The sequence below is a fragment of the Leguminivora glycinivorella genome, chromosome 3, assembly GCF_023078275.1.
Source record: "Leguminivora glycinivorella isolate SPB_JAAS2020 chromosome 3, LegGlyc_1.1, whole genome shotgun sequence".
Classification (NCBI taxonomy): domain Eukaryota; kingdom Metazoa; phylum Arthropoda; class Insecta; order Lepidoptera; family Tortricidae; genus Leguminivora; species Leguminivora glycinivorella.
In genome coordinates, this window is record NC_062973.1 from 15,666,200 (window position 1) to 15,689,993 (window position 23,794).

Below are 23,794 nucleotides of genomic sequence, written 5' to 3' on the forward strand. Positions count from 1 at the left end.
AACTTTGTCTTTATCGTTTTCACGTCGCCCTAGCAAAAGCACCTACCTTATAAATGTTGTACATGGTGACATTGTGGTGCAACTTTCCAGTTAATCTGAATCACAATAACTGAATTTATACCCGATCCCCCTCGCCATTTTGAAATATGAGGGTGGGGCACGCAAAGTAAAAAAATCTGGATTTTTCCGCATTTACGATTTTAGGCCGGATAAATTAAGGTTAAGCATGAAAATATCCCTCATTAGCAATCACTAGGATCGAGGCCAGGTACTATATTTGTCATAAAAAGTCTGAGACAATTCTAAGTTGCCTTAAAATCACTACCGGGAATCCATCTTTGCTGTCATGGATGTGGTCAACCCAAGAAATCATATTATTTTTTCAATACTTCTTGATTTTTTTTCTTGGTGCCAAATTTTTCCCTGACCTCCAAATCATTTCACTGACTTTCCCTGACTTTCCATGACCACTATGAGCTTCCCTGACTTTCCCTGACTTTCCAGAAAGTGGACACCCTGTTATATTATAATAATGCCATATTCACGTAAACACTGCCAAGCGCTTTTTTCTACTTATGCGCTGTGTGATAAGTAACATACATAGATGAAGTTAGTGATGTGTAAATGTTTAGTTAGACACTACAGCGGTTAGACTAGTGTGTTCAACTGCCCTTATTTCCAAATACCAGATTTCTTACATGACTCAATCTTATTATCTTGTAACACCAAATCGAAACACCAGATTTTCCATCATTATGTCAAGTACTCTATTAAATAAGTTTTAGGAAATTTGGTGTTCAGGAAATTCTTTGACCTGGGTGTTTAGTAAATTGGATTTTTTTGGTTCGAGGGCCAAGAGCCGCAACTGAAGCGAGGGCAGTTAACAACCCAAATGTTGCGACAGCTTGCGGGTGGAATATTTTCGCCTTTTTCTCTTAAATTCGTGGGGCACACCATTGTATCTAAATATTTCACTACAAAATATAGGTAAATATTCACACCCGCCGAAGGTATTAACGCTCCAACAATGTTCTGAAATTATTGAAGTCACTAGAAGCTTCATGGGCTCAAATGTTTCCAAATTCTGCATTTAGTCTTCCTAAGGACTTGTACTTGTTTGTATTCGTTTAATGTTATTTTTAAGTAGATTGTAAATTATTAAAAGAAACAACAGTATTGCCAAATGATCAAATAATTAAATTAGACTGAAAATCTTACAATGTTGTTATGGTGTTCGTGATTATGCGTTCTCTTAGTTGTTCGTGTTACTGGCAAACACAAACTTGCATATCACATTATAACGTTTACTCTACATATACCTGTAATATACGATGACGACTGTTCGGTCGGTCGTTTCAGTTGATCTCTTTGATAGACGATATACGTTAATGGTCATACATACGCGTAGAGTTAACTTTCCGTCGTGCAAGCCAAAGAGCATGATGTATTTTTTATGTTTTCTATACATTTAATGTTAAGGGTCAATCTTATAAGTATACCATAGTAATGCCATTTTATTAGTAAATATCGAAACAATACGCGAATTCTCATAACTGTACTATAACATTGTATATTTGTATGTAAACCGAGAGGGTAATGTTTCCGATGTAGAACGACTTGACCAATTGTGTAAAGGTAAAGATGGATCACTTGTAACCATCGCCGTAGTACTCAATGGCATTATTTCTCCTAAGTGTAAGCTAGATTACCGTAATAGATTATTTAAAAGACAATGTGAATATTTTTAATTAATGAGATGAATGTTACAACATGTGATTTCAAAATAATAAAAAAAAAACAATAAATTTTACATTAAACTTGGCATTTTCATTTCTTAAGTAAAATCCTTTAAATAAAACAAATAATATTATTTCATATTTGTTTTTAATATATGTAAGTGTATTTACACGCTGGGTATAAAACTGTATAGAATGTATGGATTTACACTAAACCTAACGTACATTGCGGTTTCTAGGACGCAGCCCAAACATAATTTCACTTATACAGAACCGAGGCAAGCGCTCGAATAAATACAGTATTTAAATAACATTAATAATACAGTATTCAAGTCATGGTCATGACATAATTGGGTCTATCAGTTTTGTTAAGATTGTACTATCAGTCGCTACGTATTTAGTAGATCAGCACTAAAAGACTCTTTCTCATTAGCCGTGCAAAAGAGTAAGGGCACATTTACACTAGTTCAGTTGTTGAACATCTTAGGCATCTGAAACACACATTGGCTACTCTGATCATCTTAAATCTATTGATTTCTACTGTTGTTAACACTTCACCTCAAAAGTGTGCCAACCCTGACCTAGCGTAAACGCGTCCAAATAATAAGTCAGCCTACAAAGGTACAAAAGCATTTAAAAATGTGTCGCTAACATTTTCATCAGTAAAAATATTCAATTCCATGGCAGAGGCCATCTCGAATCTATATTCATCCAATTATAATTACTATGACATTCGTTCATACTTTTCGTACGACGACCAAGGCGGGCAGTTAATTAACTTAAATAAGTATAGAAAATAACATAATAAATTGAATCTCTTAGTTTATATCTAACAGCTTAATTAATAACGTATTTCTTAATCATTATTTTATTACAAACACGACAGGAATATTCTGACCAGTCTTTATAACAGAATGTAGATGTTGTGGAATATGCAATTAGGTTAAATGCCTAACGTTTATCATCGAAAGTCATAACTGACATATCATTTAATTGTGACGTTACATTAACAAAGTATTTCATTAGAATTCAGTTTCATAACCAATTTACTATCAAACATTCAACACGAGTCTATCGTATGACACAATCAAATGCAAAATCTCTACCAAATTAAATAAATGCATAGCCTTATAAAGCCAAAAATGAAGAAACTAGAAAAGCTCAAAAGTTTCGAAGTGCATTAAAGGCGGGACTTCATAAATTATATTAATTATATTGTTAAAACGTATCTACAACAATAAAGTATAAAAAATTGACGCATTTTATAAAATTGAATGCTCAATTTACAATTGTCTTTCTTGTTATTGCCTTAAAAATATTTTTACGAATGCAAAAGCATTTGTTCTTGCTTGTAAACTTCATGATAAGCATTACGTATCAATACATACGGGAAGCAAGACTCCAACAAATCCATAGTAAGGAACGGTGACTCCTGAACTATGAGATCGAGCAACAAGTAAACAGATTCACGGTTTTTGATAAGTTCTTTATCCGTTTCCTGTCCCAGACGTAATAAGGACGAAGATGCGAGAGCTAGAAATTCCTTCATACGATCCTCAATATCGCCTTGACCACATATGGTAAACAATGCTCCAAATATGTGATTGATCGCGGGTGCCATGCAGTGAATGTTGTTCGCGTGGCCTTCGAGAGATGGTCTGTAGAAGGAGCCCTCACTGCGCGCGAGTCTCGGAAGCGACACGGCCACGAACACCATCAACAGACACACCACCAGGTGTTCTTCTTCCTCCAGCTCAGATTTGTTTTGCCGCAGCGCAGACGCGAGAGTAGGGTCCACTTTGCAGGGCAACCCTGCGGCGGAACACATCTCCGATATCACCCGCATGGGGTCGCCGCTGGGCAGCTGCTGCTGGAAGTCCTTAATAGAACTTATCAGGAAGGGAATCCGTCGCTCCAATACATCAAGCAACGACTCTTGCGCCACCTGCCGGAAGCTCAAAATTACGCCAATTATTGTAATCCTTTGCAAAACATTGTCCACGTGTTGCAGCCTTCTGAACTGTTCTCTCATTATTTCCGGTTTGTCAAAGTTCGTTCTGAGCATTTGAAGCACTTCTTTGTTCTGGACTACAAGTTTCTTCAGCTCCTGGACCTGGCTCGATATATGCCACATCAAGGTTTCGCTCAGTAACTTCATGCCGTACGGCCCGATTAGTTCGGCGAGAGCTCGCAATTCGTTGATATCAGAATATTCCTCAGCGTTGAATGGAATCGCCCCTTCTGCAGTGAGGCTCACAAACGCCTTCTGGTTCATCGAAAAACAGATGCTTCCGGCACTTACTCTTCTTAATAAGATTTCAGAATACCATTGCGTATATAACGACGCAATCGTCTTTTCCCCGTGGCTATCCATATTTTGCGTCTGTTGCAGGAGGCAGTTGTTGAACACTCTTGTAATATCGATGTGTACGTAGTTCTCGACGCTTTGCAATACATTCATGTATGCCTTGACGCTAACCAGTAGCTCTGACGGCTTCGCAATTTCACTGGTGTCTTGGTTGAACATTACCATTCCAACCAACGCCTTCGAGAATCTGTTTTCTAAATGCTGGTGAAGGTATTCGCGGGGAGCGAATGTGTATTCCCAAACGTTAACAGTAGTACAGTAGTTAATTGCAAAGCAAAGTTCTGTAAGTGCCATATGCAACTTGTCCATGGTGGTCAATTCCTCTCTGGTCTTTCTGTAGCTCTCTGCTCCAGGCTTAACAATTTCAATCGTGTTTTTCTTATTTTTATCTTTCTTTTTTCTGTTGGCCAAATGGGCAATTGTTTGTGCGCAATGTTTCGGAAGCAACTTGTCGCTCATTGTGCATTGCTCGTCACAGATCGTTGTGATAATATTTTTTGCCTCTTTTGCCATCTCATCCAAGTATATGTTTACCACCGACAAACTCCGTTCTCGAATATGATGTCTTTCTTCAGGGCATAACTCATGCGTGCAGTTCTGGAAGTGACTACAAATCAGGGGGAACGCAATGATATACCTGTTTTGCGCTGGGAACTCGAGGCACATGTGGAATTGGCTCTCAAATATCTTGCTGTAAAAACAGAACAAGGACAAGTCAGAAGTTTCGACCATTATTTCATCGAGATTATCAACCATTTTAGTATGGAAGACCATTTTGTCTATGAATTGCGCCAGTTCTCTGTGATCTACTAGATTCAAAGGAGTCTTAGCAACAGAAGTGTAGGCCTGCAATCTGAACCAGTCCAATCGGAAAGCTCGGAAATCAAAGAGTTCGTTATCCTCGACCTGCTTTACATTCATGTTGGCAGCAGTATTGCATAAGGATGACAATATTATACTTTCGTCCTCTGGGCAGACTTGAAGATTTTGTATCATCAGATTCAAGGCCACAGCATCAAACCCAGACAGGTACTGGACATAGTATCTCTGCATAACTTGACTGTATTTTCGAACCAACGCTCTCAGCTCTTCCATGTGGAACAGCAGTTCTGGGAGCTGGCGGTCTACCAAGTCTTCAGCAGCCTTGCCTTTCACTTTCTGCGGTGGATTGTCATTGTGGCGCAACAGCCAGAACACTTCGTCCCGAGCATAGCATAGACCGATAAATATTAACAGGGCTTTTGGACCCAACAGACCTGGCTGGTCAGTCAAGATGAGACCGAGCTCCTTTAGGGCTGTTCGTAAAAACTTTCGTCTTTCTCTGTGTTTATAGCCTGCCTTTTGTACTGCGTGGTGATAGCAATCTTTCACTTCAGATACTCTTTTCCCGTAGCTTTTTATTCCATCAAAAAAACTTTGAATGTACGTGTGAATGTAGATTACCTCGTCACGGAATAATGCCAGAACCCAACCAGACTCCAAGGCACTTACCCACATCTTATTGGCATGATCTTGCGATAGCATTTGATGACAGAGCGCAAAACCAAATATGACCCATCTCTCCAAGGATTCCAATGATACATATTCACAAGACATCGTATTCGTTTCCGATGGTTTAAGGAGCTGCGCCGGATTACTAACTAAACTCAACTTCTGCTCTGATCTCCAGTGTTCTGCAGTCATGTTTCTGGCTGGATACACATGCCACAAGGAATTTAAGGCACTGGCCAATATTTTTTGATGGGGAGCAAATTCCTCCGACAATTTTTTTAGTGGAGCGTCATAATCAACAATCAGTTGACCCAAACGCGGGAAACTGGCATCTATTTGGTTGTGAACCATTTCATGTGCGGCATTGAAAAGACCCAAAACTGCTTTGCGGTCTTCAACGCGAGATAGCAAGATCATAAGGGATACGTAAGTAGTGACCAAGTCGAGGTAATTCTTAGTCAGCTCAAAGTTGAGAGTCAAGTCAAGTGTGACTTGACATGCCGCCATGGTGTTGAGCAAGTCACTAACATTATCTTTGAAATCTAAAAGATCTACAAAAGTGTAGTAGTACAATGAGAGAGACTTGATTATGTCATTTCTTATGTGGGAAATGGCTTGAAGGCCCTTCACATCAATGTTTGGGAATCTTCGAACAATGTGTTTGATTGATGATTCAAGAGTTTTGTCAGACAGGAATGCAGGTTTGGATTTAGCATCACCACATGCTTTCTTGATGTTGTAGATCCGTGTAAGCATACCAATTCCACGGTCGTTGAGGATGATGAGCTTCTCTGCCAGCTTCTGCTGGCTAATATGAACTGACCTCGACATTGTAGACATGTTTACTGAAAAAGAGGAAAACCATTTTTGAAATACTAGCAACCTTCCCAACCTTAGCAAAAAACTTATTTGAAATTTTTGGTTCCCTGTTCATAGGCACTTTTAGCTACATAAGGTTTTTCTGTATTATTTTCTATGCTTATTGTGTGTGTCTCTGGCAAGTCTGGCACTGTTTGTATCAAGATGATACTAAAAAAAGTCTTGGGCATGGTAGGCTTGAAAAGTAAAAAAAAAATAATGGAGCTGTAGGCTCATTAGCAGTGTTTTCTAATTCTTAATTGATAAATAATAAGACATGGCCTAGATGGTAATAACTGCAGTAAGGTGGTCATTAACCTTTTCAATCCCGCCAGCTCCCTGGGCAGTCAGCTTAACACATTCACTGTGGTGGGGGGTTTTATGATGTATGGTTCATTACGAATTATGTTAATTGCCACAGCGAAGGTGTTGAAATTTTAAATGACATCTTAAGTCATTATAGGGCTCAAAAGGTTAGACAGAAAAATTTACCAGACCTATTTAGTGCATTTACGGTACACCAGGTGAAGTTGTAGCTAGTATAATTACTCTCCCAAGAATATAGAATTCTAACACAACATCATGTAGATACTAGATACAATAGGTGTCCCTTATATTAAATGTATGTGCATTAGAGATGGGCCGAATATGGACTTTGCCGAATATGAATATTCAGTTAAACATTCGGTTCAGCTCTTACCGAACCGAATATTCCGTTACGCCATGTTTTTAAAGCGGATGTTAAGACATATGTTACTACAACTATGTTCTTACGACTTAGCATTGATAGCGTGGATAGCTAAAACTTAGTTAAAACAACTCTGAACTCTTATCAACTCTTAAACTACGATTTCTTAACTTTTTTACAAAACAATTGTTTTATATTTTGACGCATAGATAATTATCTCTTTTTAGTAGTTCCTTAGAAAGCTACTAAAATAAGAGCTTATTATCCAATGGAATACATAAGATTTTCATTAGTTGTTTACTTTTTTTATTCAGTAAATTATCAAAGAAAAACGTAGCCCTTATCAAAGAAAAACGATTAAGATGGGACTCCTATAAAGCGAGCAAGTCTATTGAGGACTACGATCGGTTCAGGGCCATTAACAACCAGTGTGTCGCAGAGACTAGGAGAAGTAGGAGTCGGTATGAAAATAACATATTATCTAATGGTGATAAGAAATTCTATGCTCACATTCGTAGACTCAGTGTATCTAAGGTGGAAATTCCGCCTGCAGTTAGAAGTGCTAGAGGCGATCTACTTACTAACCCTGTAGACATTGCCAACGCTTTTGCTGCGGAATTTAGTAAAGCATACTCTCAGGAACCAGATTTGACTGAACCTCCTGTAGTCGACAAGGTGGCTCGTGTTCAGACCGAACTATGTGATGTACTTTTCACCCCAAAGAAAGTTTTTGATGTTCTGAGTGGCTTGGATATTAACTCGGCGCCTGGCCCGGACAGCTTTCCAAGCATTGTATTGAAGCAGGCTGCTGCTGTGATATCTCCGAAACTGGCAGACATTATGAATTGTTCCTTTAACTCTGGCTGTATACCCGGGGAATGGAAACATGCTCTAGTGACCCCAATTTTTAAAAATGGTGACAAGACGGATCCATCCAAATTTAGACCAATAAGCCTTACAAGCATCATCTGCAAGTGTATGGAAAAAATTATAAATAAAGAGTTAACAGGCTTCCTCAATAGAGAAAATCTAATATCAATTAAGCAGCATGGTTTCGTTGGGAAAAGGTCCACGGTTACTAACCTTTTAACCTGTGTACATGCTTGGACCAAAAGTATGGACCATAACCTTCCCATAGATATAATATACCTAGACTTTGAACGCGCATTTGATAAGGTTCCTCATAAGAGACTACTTTTGAAGCTGGAACATTTTGGAATCCGTGGGAAGCTGCTAAATTGGATAGAAGGATACCTCGCAGACAGGACCTTCAGTGTGCGAGTCGGTGACTGCTTTTCTCAACCACTTGGCGTGCTAAGTGGAGTACCACAGGGATGTGTCCTATCTCCGACTCTGTTTGGACTTTTTGTGACTGACTTAATAGCACTTATAGAGTCGGAGTCATGCTTCTTTGCAGACGACGGAAAGTTCTTCGCTAATCCTCATGTTTCTTCTGGTCAACTGCAGGCCGACTTGGATAGGTTAACGACGTGGGCTTCGCAGTGGATATTGAAATTGAATGTTAATAAGTGTGCCGTTCTGCACCTTGGTAAAAGAAACCCTATGGTCCAATACATGATAGGAAGCTCCCCAATTGCTGCAGTGACATCTCAAAAGGATCTTGGCGTGACAGTTACCAACGACTTAAAATGGGGTGAGCACATAAACAATATAGTAAAAAAGGCAAACTCGTTCCTGTATGTTATAAAAAGGTCGTTTCAATGCATATCTGTGGAAGTTTTTAGGAAAATATACAAAACATATGTACGACCCTTGCTTGAGTATGCATTCCAAGTTTGGAATCCATACTTTGTCAAAGACATTGACCTTTTAGAGAGTGTGCAGCGAAGAGCCACCAAGATGCCTTTCCAGCTGAGACGCCTACCTTACGAGCAAAGGCTAAGTATACTGAAGCTGCCCACGCTTAAGGACAGGAGAGCGAGAGGAGACCTTATCGAATGTTTCAAGATTGTTACCCACTGTTACAACCTCCCCGACATTCACAAAGTAGTCGCTATGAGAAGTACCAGTCGCGAGACCCGAGGTCACAGCCTAAAACTGATTCGCACTCCTACTACTACTAAAGCTGCATATCATTCCCTATCCAATCGTGTTGTAGCGGCTTGGAACAGTTTACCGGATAGTGTTGTTACTGCTCCCTCAGTGAATGTGTTTAAAAACAGACTAGACAAGTGGCTTTTAAATAATAAGATAGTGACATGACTTTGCTAACTATAAATCATGAGACACTGTGTGACATAGGCTCATCAGCTGAATAGCTGCTCGCCTATAATTGAATAATAATAATAATAAATATTCATCAATGAAACCGAATTATTCTGCCGAATATGAACATTGAAAAACTTGCCGAATATGCTGAATACCGAATATTTACCGAATATTCGGCCCATCTCTAATATGCATTTTAGCCTAATGTAGATTACTTTACTTTTTGATAAGCATGCTGCATGCCATTTGCTCACTAAATATTTAAACAATAGCTTAAACTTTAGGATACACTAATGACTCACAGACCATAGCACACAGATAATTTATGTTGCAATATTTTACAGTTCCATAATAAATTATGTTTGTCTAGAAAATATTGGCTGTTTTTGAGTATTCATGAAACATTTCCGTTTCCTTAACACAATTCACTTTTATGTACAGTGAACAATACTGTTTGCTTAGTACATTTACATACAAACTTCACTCATGCACTTAGCATGGATGAACAGTGAACATGTTAATATTAGTTGGTACATGGCACTGTTTCATAGTGCTTGCACAGCCTCACTGGATGTTAATGGTCGGTCAAATAAGTAAGGATCCAGAATATATATTTTTTATTTTTACCCTCCTACCACTCCAGCATCAAAATATGGCACTATGATTTTTATTTAGAGTTAAATCACACTTTTTTATCATAACAGAAAGTAACAATGTGAGCAAGGAAAATAAACAAATTGTGGCTTGAGCTCATACCTAAAAAATATCAAAATAGCATTAGCTATCCATACGCATTTGCCTCAACAAACACATCAAATAGGTAACTTGTCTGCAGAGAAAATACAAAGCATATGTATGAGGTCACCAACTCGGTAGTCTTGATGATTGAATGAAACAAATCGAGACCGTATTACTGACGGCACAACATTAGTGTTAATAAGTAATAATCAAAATAGTTGATCATGAGATCCTAGGAAATTATATGAACGTATTTATAGTAACCCTAAGTTACTTTGCTTGGGTCCCGGAAGGCTGAAATCAGCACTACTCAGCGGATATTGGGTTCGATAAACATTCCTGGGAACTCGCAGCTAGAGGTATTTACAACTTACTTGTAAATGCAACACGATGCGTCAAATACTAACGGTAGTTGATCATGATACACCGTTATCAAAAATCACTCAATTATAGACATATTTTACCAGTAAAAATGAATTTAATCATAAAATAAGGAACAGGGAGTGTCTTCTCCGCACTGGTTGACAAATTAATTTTGACAGTTAATACGGGGTTGCTGCTCTCGTGATGGACGCTTAAGTTTTTATAACATTGCAGCATTATTATGCCCATTTACATGGCACGCGAATTCACATGTCACATATTTTTTTACAAAAATATTGTGTAGGCATAGTTTTATTTGCTGTTACTTTTATTTCAAACAATCTTTTCAATATTATAGAAGTTAGATTTTAGTGATGCATAATTAAATAATACGACACGAGTCACGTGGTACGGTGTCTAGCCCAAGTCTAGCCGCCGCAAGAACGAGCTGAACGAGTGCCAGACGAAGGGTGTCAATCGCTATACACCCTGTTTTTATTGAATTCCGTTAACTTTAAGGGAAGGTTCTTTAGATCTAATACAATTAATTTCTCTAAGAAACAAGTGTCTTAACTTCTACGGTTATCGAGTTATTAAAAAAATTAAGATAATTACTGAACACGAGTGTGACAGCCTTTACCAATTCCTAGTATTATTTGTTTTGACATCACTTGACACTAACTTCAATGTAATTCTTAAGGGTCTCTTACACTAATAAATTCATTTATTATGTATGAAAACTATGAAATTTTTTTTTTGTGAATTTAACTAAAAGTGATATACGATATACGGGATGGTTCTTGATAATGAACGTAACGATGTATCGAATTTAACGGAAAACAAAAAAACACGGTGTATATTAACGTTAGTAAGTACATAATAAAATTGTTGTGTCATAAGTGTGTGATGTGATGTGGCTTGGCTACGTAGAATACCATTCACCACACCGATCAAAAAATACCTTAATATAATAAAACTCAACTTATTTCGAATCAAACCGCGTCGAATTGAGTCCTCCATACGTTGAATACGTTCACGGGTCGCCAATGGACGTAGTTTCATAGTCAATGCAGAAAGCAAATTATTAAGATTCGACTCGGCGAGCCTAGTGGACGCCAACCTTGAAGCTAGGAACATACTACGCGGACATCCGCCGTCGAGCGACCACGACCGCGACTGATCAGTGTGCACGGTCTTCGGGACGTGGCTTCGGCTGACCAAAACATCCAGCGAGCCAGATTTCGATCGGACGTCCATGCGCTCAAGGCCACGTCCAGGGTGGCTAGCCGAATGGCACAATCGCTCACGAAACGCTCACGAAACGAAGCGCTAGTAGATATCTATCTCTATCGCGCTTGCGTATTGGCGCGACAGAGCCAGCGGCGTATCGCTTTCGTTTGGCGTCGGAGAAATGCCATTCGGCTACGGGGCCAGGACCGTCGACCGATAGTTTGCAAGGTTAAAGCTAGGAACATACTACGCGGACGTCCGTCGTAAATCGACCGCGGACGGGAATCTGGACAATGAAATTACACATAACCGTGCAAACTATCGGTCGATGGACGTGGACGTGGCCTTGAGCGCATGGACGTCCGATCGAAATCTGGCTTGCTGGATGTTTTGTTCCGTGCACACTGATCGGTCGCGGTCGATTTACGACGGACGTCCGCGTAGTATGTTCCTAGCTTAAGCGTATATTCATTGTCCAGATCAGCGTCCGCGGTCGCGCGACAACGGACGTCCGCGTAGTATGTTCCTAGCTTGAGAGTTCTCGCACCGTGTAAATGAGGCCTAAGAAAAGTATATTTGTGTCAGACAATACATTATCAAAATTACTATAAATTAACTATTTTACCAGTGCAATACTTGCATTATTGCATTAAGACTGCACCATTAGCTCGTATTCGTGCACCCAACGCGATTTTTCACATAATTAATATAAATATACTCTAACTGTATAATTCCTTCTGATTCGTCTATGTTTGACAGGAATTTACTTTTACGATCATTCCATGTTGATCTCTCCATCTTAGCTACAATTTTCCAACTAGCTAGAAGATCAAACAGATATGTAGTGATTCAATTTCAATGCTCTTTGACAGATACTCAAAGAACGTCAAAATATTGTCTGTTATAAAAATTACACCGTGTATAGTACATCTGCCCTGATAATCACACTTAACGTCTCCATTTATATATTTATTTATTTTCTCCGTGTATTTATGGATGGACCATATATGTACCTATTATTTGGTCCTTTGCCCCTTTTCAGTACAAAGTGTCCTGCTGAAAAATAAAGGAATTACCATAATTTATTTATTTCGCCTCCCTACTCGCACCCTCGGGCCCCTACCCCTAGCATTTGTAATTAATTAATTATCGATGTTCCATGTATTAATGTGGAAAATATTGTGTAGGTATACACTTTTATTTTACTCTAAACCTTTATCTTTTGCAATAAAAATATCCTGTATGTTCATTATTAGAATATAAATAGTGAATATGTATTAAACCAAGTGCTCGCTGAGCAATCGCAGAGGCCATGCCACAACCAGTCAACCACATGCCACCATGCCGCTCGTCGTTCCTAGGACTAGTGTTGCCACATGAATTAAAATAATTATTTTTGTTAAATTTATAATTATTAAGTAATGGACTATTTTTACATTGTTTTAAAGTTATATTAGCTCTATAAATACTGAAAATTTCTGTTTGAAAAACTCTTCACAAAACATAAAAATATGTGTATAAAAAACAATTGTTACGTTCTATAACTGAATAGGTAGATGGCATTACGTTCTATAAGTATGGTATTCATTTGTTGAAGATGGTGGCGTGAAGGAAGGCTTTTTGTCGGAAAACTCGGATTTCATGTTAGCGGTTGTGGGAATATCCATGTGAGTAGGAGCAGTTTGATATATCCATAGTCTTTGGCGACTCATAAAACGTAAAACTTCTGTGTCAAAATACTATTCCAACATGTGTTAGCTTTGAAATTCAAGGGAGAGACTATCGGTAGGTATAGTTCATGGTTTTAGCATGCTCGATTCGAATATCAGGTATGTAAGTAGATTTACTGGTAATAATATCGTATCTAATGTAATGTATTGATTCAATTACTTTGTTTAAATCCTTCGCGCTAATAGGCAATATGTGTGTCTCGGAATAAATAACATGCCATGTATTGTATATGTCAGTACCTACCACTACATGTCATGTTCGTTGGTCGGTATTATTTGGTATTATTCACCAAAAGTACCAAGAAAGTTTTCAATTAAATTACACATTTTAATGGTAATAAAATATATTATGCGAGTAATACAATGTATTTCAATCAGAATTAATTAAGTTTATTTTGTTTTGTTTAAGATTTTAATATGGCTGGGACTAAAATAAACACAAAGGCACGAAAAGATGATAGGAGCAAAGGGAATAAATCTTTAAATACAGAAGACACTGAGGATCATGACTTTTCGTTGCTAAGAAAACCTGTATTAACCAGTATTACAGGATTTGCTCAAGCAAGGAAAATATTCGATTTTGCTACAGAGGAAGTGAGTATCTACATTATTTTGTTACCTGATTTTTTCAGCTATAGTTATTATTTATATTTCGTCATTGATTGACTAAAAATATTGCACTTAAACCTTTACATTTATTTTTTCAGCTAAAGAGTCTTCTAGCCAATGAATGTGATTTACTATATGAGTGCAAAGTATGTCGCAATATATTCCGAAGTTTGGCGAATTTCATATCTCACAAACGTGTTTACTGTAAAGAGAAATTTAACTCATCAGTGCACAGTCATTTTGCCAAAAACAATTCAACTGTAAGTAACTCAAATAAAATTATTGTATGGTCTTCAAATTATTGTATTAATTGAGGTTACAGTAACCTGCATATCTTTCATAAAAAAACACCATGTGTATTCCAGACATACAAGAAGATACCCCTTCTATGAATGATTATTGATTTATTTGTATATCTCCTTAAAACATAACACACCTACTCATTAACAACACTTATCATATCATGTGCCAATATTTTTATATAACATGCATAGTCTATAATCCTGATTATATTTCAGGTAAATGAAATATTAAAAATAAAGCAGATGGAAGAAGCTTATCAAGATTCCTTGAAAGTTACTGACTTAGAGTCCAATGAAAATGAAGACCGGATCCCGCTCACAAAAGATTTGACTGGAATAATGGAAAAACTCACAAAAATTAAGGGCAGATACAGTTTTGACGAACAGCAAGTAACCTTACAGAAAATACCAAACAGTTCTGTAGCAGTCTTTCAGAGTCATTTTGAAGAGAACAAATTTGACAATATGCTTGCTCAAGTATGTATAATATTGTTTATTCACGAAATTTAGTACTCAAGCTAATTTATTTGTATAAAAAAATTGTGAAAGTATTCACTATGACATACAACAAATGTAGGGCATGTGTGGCAAGATATAAGGGGCGGCAACAAGGTATCTGTCTATGATGACTTGATGAGTGTTGCTGCTGAGAAAGGAGCAGGTTGGCCAAGAATGCTAATCCATCACTGACCTCTGTGCTAAATTTATTCTAAATAGTTTCTTAAGAATGTAGGGGCCAGAAGCGTAAATATTTTAGTATTAATGTAGAAGTGCTTCCATATGCCTGGAGGCGGAGCGTAGAGAATGAGCTGCGGGAATTCAGACTGAGTTGGGACGAGGGCCCTATGGACCCTAGGACAATCAACAACAACAACTTCCAACTTAGTATAATAACATTATGATATACTAGTTTAAGTAAAAAATTTATATGTAATTTCAGGTGCAGGAACTAGACAACATGATATCACGTGACAACGCAGTCCTACAGAGTGACGGGTCATTCAATGTGCAAAGTTCACTGAATGCTGACAATGACAAGACGGAAGACCCAGACAATGTCATACAAATTAGTGATGACGAGGATAGTGACGACGGTGGCGTGCCAAAATGCAAGATATGTATGTTACAATATCAGATACCTATTACCTGTATTGCTAAATCTGCTGATTATAATTTATAAATGACATAAGCACATAGTTTCATATAAATATAGTATTTCAACTTTAACATTTCTATTAAAACTTTATATTTGATTGCCCTTTCTGGATATGTGACTTGTCTTCAAGTAAAACCAAAGATAGGTACATGAATATATTTGGATTTTTACTAAAATGTTGCAGACATAGATAATAGTCTAGATTAGGTTAGAAGGCCTAGATTGCCTGAGCTTATAGGCCAAGAATTTCAAACAAAGAAAGAACACAAATTAATTAGTATAGCGTAAATACACCTAAATATTAAGAGCACTTCACTTCAAGGGAAATAAATATTACAAAATTTACAAATAATAAGAATTATGCATAAGATCCGAGTTGCACAGAGAGACTTAAAGTAGCCTATGTCACTCTCCATCCCTCCACCACTCCACTTAAAAAATCACGTCAATTCGTTGCCCCGTTTTGCCATGAAACGCGGACAAACAAAAAGACATTCCCATTTATAATTTATTTCCCATTTATAACTTTCCCATTTATAATTTATTTATTTAAAAACATATTTCAATGACTTCAGATAAATCCAATGCGTCATGAAACTTAAATTAAAAAAAAAAACCGGCCAAGAGCATGTCGGGCCACGCTCAGTGTAGGGTTCCGTAGTTTTCTGTATTTTTCTCAAAAACGATTGAACCTATCAAGTTCGAAACAATTTTCCTTGAAAGTCTTTATAACGTTCTACCTTTGTGATTTTTTTCATATTTTTTAAACATATGGTTCAAAAGTTAGAGGGGGGGGACACACTTTTTTTTCCTTTAGGAGCGATTATTTCCGAAAATATGAATATTATCAAAAAACGATTTTAGTAAACCCTTATTTTTAACCGCCTTCCAAATCTCAAGGGAAGGGGTTCTCAATTCGTCTGTTTTTTTTTTTGTTTTTTTATTTTTATTTTTTTTAATGTTTGTTCCTCGATATCTCCGTCGTTACTGAACCGATTTTGAAAATTTTTTTTAGATGGAATGTATATGCATACAGATTGGTCCCATTTTTCTCAGAACCCAGTTCTGATGATGGGATCCTGGAGAAATCGAGGGAACTCCTCAAATCTGAAAGGCATACATATGGTGATTTTTGTGTTTTTAAAGGAACAGCATGCATTTACGTACGGAACAGTAACATTTGGTGCAGTGGAACTCCTGATGATGGTCAGAATGGAACTCCTCGAATCTGAACGGCACACATATAGTGACTTTGGTATTTTTATAAGAACAGCATGCACTTTACGTCCAGAACAGTGACATTTGGTGCAGTGGAACTGCTGATGATGGTCAGAACGGAACTCCTCAAATCTGAACGGCACACTTATAGTGACTTTGGTATTTTTATAAGAACAGCATGCACTTACGTCCAGAACAGTGACATTTGGTGCAGTGGAACTGCTGATGATGGTCAGAACGGAACTCCTCAAATCTGAACGGCACACTTATAGTGACTTTGGTATTTTTATAAGAACAGCATGCACTTACGTCCAGAACAGTGACATTTGATGCAGTGGATCTGCTGATGGAGAGTGAGCCGCCCCTGGTTAGAGTTCCGTTCTGATAATCATTCTCATCTGTAAGTACTTCAGAATCATCCATTTCAAAATTGGTTCAGAAATGACGGATATATCGAATAACAAACATTAAAAAATATACAGACGAATTGATAACATAATCCAACATTTGAAAGTATTTATCACCAGAAGCCCAAAGGAAGGCGGTTTTTTTTTTCTTAAAAATTATTAAATACCTGTCCAACAATATATCACACGTTGGGGTTGGAATGAAAAAAAACATCACTCCCCACTTTACATGTAGGGGGAATACCCTAATAAAACATTTCTTTCCATTTTTTATTTTTGCACTTTGTCGGCGTGATTGATAATATTGATATACATATCTGTACCAAATTTCAGCTTTCTAGTGCTAACGGTTACTGAGATTATCCGCGGATGGACGGACAGACAGACATGGCGAAACTATAAGGGTTCCTATAGTTGACTACGGAACCCTAAAAACAGTAAATAAGAACATGAAAAAAAAAACAATATAGTTTACAACTAAACAATTGATTTGGGCGATGACGTAACAGCGTGGCTCCGAATATTAGTATGGATGTGTTATGTATAATATATTGTTGTTGATGCAGGTGATATGCAGTTCTCTACGCAGAAGACCCTGAAGTTCCACATGAAGTACAAGCACATGGAAAGCCGGCTGGTGTTCCCGTGCCCTGATTGTCTTGAGATATTCTCCACCTCCTGGAGTGTGTACCGACATCTTTTCAAAGTACACAGGTAACATAAATGTATTCAAAAATAATCAACTCGTATATATTAGGATTAAACCGTGATGAGTGACGCATATTGCAGGGCAGACGGGCTAAACAGAGATATAATGATTTAAAAATCCATACTATGAATATAAATGGTAAAGTGTTTGTCTGTCCGTCTTTCACGGCAAAACGGAACGACGAAAAGACTTTGTACAGAGCATTCGGCAATTTTCGAGTTTAATGCGAGCGAAGCCGCGCGCAGGAGTTAGTAAGTTAAAGTAAAGCATTCTTAGGCAGCGTTCCCACTTATCCGTCGCGTGACTCGGGGCGCGCAAAGGGCGTCCGCGCCACGCCACCTGAGTGTAATTCAAAAAGCGTCTCCTCAGTACATTTTGTATAGGAAGGACGTAAGGCGCGCCGCCAAGCGGCGCGGCGCGCGCCACGCCGCCGCCACGCCACCTGGGGCGCGTCTTACGTCTTTCCTATACAAAATGTACTGAGGTGACGTTTTTTGAATTACACTTAAGCGGCGTGGCGCGGACGCCCCTTGCGCGCCCCGAGATACGCGACGCATAAGTGGGAACGCTGCCTTAAAAAAAAAATACATACAGATTTTTAAAAAGGGTCCGTAACGGGCAACGCAACAAACTCAAAAGTTAGAGACGTGTTCGTTCATAGGGTACGATGACTGCTTACCATTACTCAGCCGTATGCTTGTTTGTCACCTTTTAAAAATCAAAGTGGTATTTTAGTATATTTGGTGTCATACAACTGGAATGCATAAAATATAGGTAGGTATTTGTGCAGGTTTATTATTGAATTTAAACAAAAATATTCATTGTCTTCATTGTTTTAGGAAATCGGCAGCTCAGATCAGAAGACTGAGAGATGCCATCCAAGCGAAAGCTTTTAGGATGAACAACCCGCCTGCTTTTTACGAGAAAAAGAAGAATTCCAAACAGATTACACCGCAAAAGATCTCTGAAGAAGAGAGATTAGATCAGGAGAATCAGGTAAAAAAATGTTATACTTATTTTTTATGAAGCAGGTGTGATTTTTGTCGTCGAATATATTCGCGTAGCTGTAATATTGTTTCGTAAAGTGTTATCATCAATAGGTCTTTGCGTAGGTATAGGTAGCGTTGTTAAAACTTTAACTCGAGATATATTTTTAAATTACTGTAGTTTTAAGGTAATTTTGATCTTCCTTTTCATTTTTAAGTTTTTAACCGACTTCAAAAAAGGAAGAGGTTCTCAATTCGACTGATTTTTTCTTTTAGTTCCTTTGGTTAGGTACTCTACATATTTACCCCACATTATATTAACGTCACAATGTAACCGAACAAAATCATTGTATCGTAAGGGACCATCCACACTCATAAGACGCATGTCTTGCGGCGCGCAACGGACGTCTCCGTCTCCGTGGCTCGCGCCGCGCCGCCTGTGGCGCGTCTTACGCCCTTCCTATACAAAATGTACTGAGGAGACGTTTTTTGAATTACATTCAGGCGGCGTGGCGGAGACGTCCGTTGCACGCCGCGAGACACGCGACACCTAAGTGGGGACGCTGTCTAATAGAACCAATATTTTCAGGCGTGGATGGACAACATGGAGGGCGACGGTGAACTGCCGCGCTGCGGCGGCTGCGGCCGCACGTTCGAGCGCCGCGCCGCCCTCGCCGCGCACACGCACACCTGCCAGCCGCGCTCCCGCGCCCTGGCGCGGCGTCCGGACGCCAAGCGCATCGAGATACAGATCCGCAAGGACTATAATAAAGGACCCACCGGGAATCCTCTCAAGGACACAGGTTAGAGAATGACTCCGTACGTGCTGCGGCGGTTGCACGTTCCAGCATTGGGCTGCTCTCGCCTCACACACGCACACCTGCCTAGCCGCGCTGAAGGGCTCTAGTGCGCCGCCCGGACGCCAAGTGTATCGAAATATAGATCCGCAAGGACTATAATAAAAGGAACCCACCGGGAATCCTCTCAAGGACACAGGTTAGAGAATGACTCTGAAATGACTCCGTGCTGCGGCGGTTGCTCGGTCCAGCATTATGCTGCTCTCAGCGCACACACGCACACCTGCCAGCCGCGCTCCTTCCTTTTATTGAAAACAATATTTCATATTATAAATACTTAACCTGAGATTATGACTGAATAAATAAGATAATAATATCGTAATAATACTTGTATTTACTTTCAGAAAACAAACAACCCAACGAAGAAAATCAAAATCCGGCGAAACCTCCTGAGAAAAACATGGAACCTGCCGAGATAACTCCCGTTCCGTCCGAAAAGATCGTCGAAACAGAGGAAAAAGCTACCGACCCGATGTCCACCTCGATCGTGAAAGTCAGTCAACCCGAAATTATACTTCCTCAAAAGAAGCCAGAACTCCGCGAACACGTACTAGAAGAAGCCACGATGGATATAATAGACGACCGGTCCAGCGACAGCGTAGAATCCCCAGAAAAAGTAAACAGAGCAGAAAAGAAAACCAAGGCGAGACTACCGTTCGCGTATCAAGCGGAGAAGAGTAACCTGGCCGCTTTCAAGCAGAGATTGCGAGACGACGTGGACGTGGACAAGCTGGTCTGCAAGAAATGTGACGCGAAGCACACGCGAATGCAAGAGTTACACGAACACATGGCCGGACACTACAAATGGATGCGCTACGCTTGCAAACTGTGCAACTTCAAGAATTACGACTTCGAGAAGTTGCCGGAGCACGTAAAAGTCGTGCACAAGCTGAAGGGTGACTCCGACTTTTACTTTAGCACGGTGAAGGCGCTGGACGGTACAGAAGCGAGTGAGCTAGCGGAGCCGGTGGAGGAGAGTGACGTGAACGAGGAGAGTAGCGAGTCGCGGCGGCCGAGCCGCTGCTCCAGCGACTCCGGCCGGCTGTCTGACGACAGCTCGTCCAGCAGCGCGCGCGAGGTGGGCGCCCGGAAACGGAAGATGTACCACAACAGGAGCGGCGGCAAGAAGAAGAAAGATAATGGTATGTGCGATTATTTTCATTTTGTCGTGTTGTTTGAGAGTAGGTTTTTCACTGAGGCCAATTTTCGGAACGCCTCAGTGCGTTTTCACATTATCCGATCCGATATCGGATGTCGGAAGGATTTCGAAGGAAAAAATCAAAGATGGCGGCGTAAATATATGGGATATCGGTCCAATACCGGATCGGATAGTGTGAAAACGCATTCGACACACACACAAAGGACAATCTTACATGATATAGAAAAAAAAATTTAACACTTGGTAACGTTATTAAATTTAAAATTGCTAGTGCTGTGAGTACAAGTCCTTTTCCGACCACGGGAATCGCCAATATAATTTTGAATTTTTAAAACAGTAGTAGAGTTGATCAAAAACTTTAAGCACTTGTATCAAATTTTGTTTTCAGATGATCCAGACATCAAAGATGAACCTACAGACGGTACCAATAACATCGACGGGAGTGTATCACCTTCAAATGTTAAAGCGTTTGAAGAAAATTCATCTGACATAGACGACCTTGAAGAAAAACTTGCGAAGCAGGCCAACAAAGAGAAAACATCCTATGTCTCGCGCAGACCTGTTCGTAAGAAGACTAAACCCAAAAATGAAGATTTTGAATACGATTTATCAAACCTGTTGAAAATGGAAGCACAAGGATACAGGGACTCTCAAGTTGTCGCACCAGTTAAGCCTATACCGACAAAGAAAAAGTTACAACAAGAACTGCAAAGTACTTACGATAATATAAATAGAGAACATGTTGGTGCTTTAGCCTTGCTCTCAAAGAAAGCAGTTGATAGAGCGCCGCTGAGTTGAAGACTACTAACTTTGGTCCTCCCATCTTCAATGTTCAAAAGGAGCTTAAACTACCGAATGTATTTGCCAGACCCATGCTACCTAAAGGACCAAGAGGAGACAAAATGTCGCCGAGAAAGGACGCAACGGAAGACCCTTTGAATGATAGTCCTAGCTCAAATAAACTTCCGAAAATACAGGACACTTTCTCTGTAAAAGATTTAAAAAATAACAAGATAGTCGAAGAGTTGGCAAATAACATCAAAGCAGAGACAAATTCTTTAATAAGCGCACCAAATGACAAGGCTAGTGCCAATAATGAACAACCTGTAAATTCTGAACCAAACGAAAGCGCAAAAACAGTTAAAGTTCCCGCAATTCCCATTAAATTTCGCCGTCAAAGTTTGGAATTAATGAAGAATCCTATTATAAACAAAAACATTGCAGACTTCTCCAAAGCAGGTATGAAAACTAAAATTCTTCTCATAAAACCTATAAACAGGAAGACAGATGGAGTGTCTGTGAATACTCCACTGAAGTTTCAAACGATAAAATTAAAGGAGCCAAATAAGGGTGCAACTTCTAATGAAGAAATCTCTAATGACCAAATTGTTGTCGTAAAAGTTCCCAAAGTAGATCGAGGTATTTCACGGAGCATGTCTGACAACAGTATTACTAAAACAGTTCAGGCTCTTAGGCCCGATACTGCAAATGCTACGGACGCTAAAATACTCACGGACCCAACAAGCTGCCCTGCCGGCGCCAGCGAGAACACCACCGAGAAACCTGAAATAAACAATGTTGGAGCTAATTCTAATTGTAACAGCAATAACGTGGATCAAATTAGTTCTAACAAAAATAAGGATAGTAGTACTAACATTACTAAAACCCACCTAGGCAGCAACGATATTCTAGAAAACACTAAAAATATTGCAAAAGATGGTTGTGTTAATCAAGTAAGTAGCAATATCTCTGAACCTATGGATATCCAGGAGATAGATAATACTACTAATGCTATAGTCGATTCAGCTAAGGAAACTAATTCCAAATCCACTTGTAGTGTTCAAGAATCACCAGTCATTCAGAAATCTGACACTAAATTGGTAGGTTTAAGTAATGCATCGTGTACCTCGTCAAATAATGCCATAAGTCTTCAAGAATCTGTAAGTACGGATTCCACAATGTCGAATGACGCCCCATCCTAATAATGATTGTGATTAATTAGGTTATAATGTAGTTATAGTGCAACTAAAATGAGTTTAGTTCAAGGAAATTGAATTTTTAGTTTTACATTATGTATGTACTGTCAGTATGTTTAGCTTGTACCTTGCTTAGTTGTTAATTACAATTATTAACACCTAAATATGTTTTTTCTTAAAGACGTGATACCCGCTACTCAAGCTTCGCAGCAGGCCTAGCAGTAGCACAGCACATGATTGCCGCGAGATAGATCACACGTCTAACGTTTTCTAACTGTATTAATGACATAAGGACGGGTAGTCTATACGGCTACTGCCGCTGCCCTTTCCGTAATGATGCTGTGAAAACTTGATGGTTGTTATTGCTATACCCACACTTCAAAATAATCTACGGCCATATGCCTTATAACCATTATGAACCTTACGTCTGTGTAATGAGGTGCACATTTTAAATCGGTGCTGATGATATTATTGTGAGTAGACAGACTTAAGCAAGCATATCAGTACAATTTGCATTTAATCGTCGCTCTGGCGTATTTTACTGCGGCGTTTTGTGAATGGCCCTATGGCTATGGTTATCATTTCAAAAGTGACTACCATCTGAACATCTAACCCAAAGCGCAAATAGGCCCTATTGGGATTAGCTTAGTTTCCTCGCGTTGTTTTACTTCACTGCCACCAAACGACTTTCGTACATTCCCAAATACTAAGTAAAGGTACTTATATAATTACAACAATTTCTACCCTCTTTTCTTTTGGAAATGACTACTGCTAAATGCAGGTCACTATAAGTCTTATTTAGAGATGGGCCGAATATGAACTTTGCCGAATACGAATATTCGGCCGAACATTCGGTTCAGCTCTTACCGAACCGAACATTCGGCCGAATATTCGGTTACGCCATATTTTTAAAGAGGAGGTAGAGATTAAGTGATTGATAATGGTTACATTAATATGTTACTACAACTATGTTCTTATGATTTA

General features: G+C 39.0%; 2 protein-coding genes across 3 annotated transcripts; one reads left to right on the forward strand and one right to left on the reverse strand.

The window, feature by feature from the left end:
- Nucleotides 1-1,865: 1,865 nt before the first annotated feature.
- On the reverse strand, nucleotides 1,866-10,618 carry LOC125242567 (membrane-associated protein Hem). The gene is made up of 2 exons (XM_048151341.1): nucleotides 10,483-10,618; nucleotides 1,866-6,440 (listed from the first exon to the last, which is right to left on the reverse strand). The coding sequence occupies exon 2, from the start codon at nucleotides 6,433-6,435 to the stop codon at nucleotides 3,058-3,060; it is 3,378 nt and encodes a 1,125-aa protein (XP_048007298.1). The 5' UTR covers nucleotides 6,436-6,440; nucleotides 10,483-10,618; the 3' UTR covers nucleotides 1,866-3,057.
- A 2,634-nt stretch (nucleotides 10,619-13,252) lies between these two features.
- LOC125242570 (zinc finger protein 800) lies at nucleotides 13,253-22,974 on the forward strand. 2 transcript variants are annotated; one of them, XM_048151345.1, is made up of 10 exons: nucleotides 13,253-13,368; nucleotides 13,841-14,025; nucleotides 14,139-14,300; nucleotides 14,559-14,819; nucleotides 15,283-15,460; nucleotides 17,690-17,837; nucleotides 18,672-18,828; nucleotides 19,408-19,621; nucleotides 20,020-20,817; nucleotides 21,223-22,974. In XM_048151345.1, the coding sequence occupies exons 2-10, from the start codon at nucleotides 13,849-13,851 to the stop codon at nucleotides 21,630-21,632; spliced, it is 2,505 nt and encodes an 834-aa protein (XP_048007302.1). In that variant the 5' UTR covers nucleotides 13,253-13,368; nucleotides 13,841-13,848; the 3' UTR covers nucleotides 21,633-22,974. The 2 variants fall into 2 exon arrangements, with proteins under 2 accessions (XP_048007302.1, XP_048007303.1); XM_048151346.1 differs by having other exon boundaries at nucleotides 13,355-13,486.
- The last annotated feature ends 820 nt before the right edge of the window (nucleotides 22,975-23,794 follow it).

Excerpts from the sequence above, each read along its gene's own strand:
- LOC125242567 (XM_048151341.1), bottom strand. The coding sequence starts at position 6,435 with ATGTCTACAATGTCGAGGTCAGTTCATATTAGCCAGCAGAAGCTGGCA.
- LOC125242570 (XM_048151345.1), top strand. The coding sequence starts at position 13,849 with ATGGCTGGGACTAAAATAAACACAAAGGCACGAAAAGATGATAGGAGC. Across the intron at positions 14,026-14,138 it reads TCGATTTTGCTACAGAGGAA|CTAAAGAGTCTTCTAGCCAA; the intron begins GTGAGTATCTAC and ends TTATTTTTTCAG. Across the intron at positions 18,829-19,407 it reads GATTAGATCAGGAGAATCAG|GCGTGGATGGACAACATGGA; the intron begins GTAAAAAAATGT and ends CAATATTTTCAG.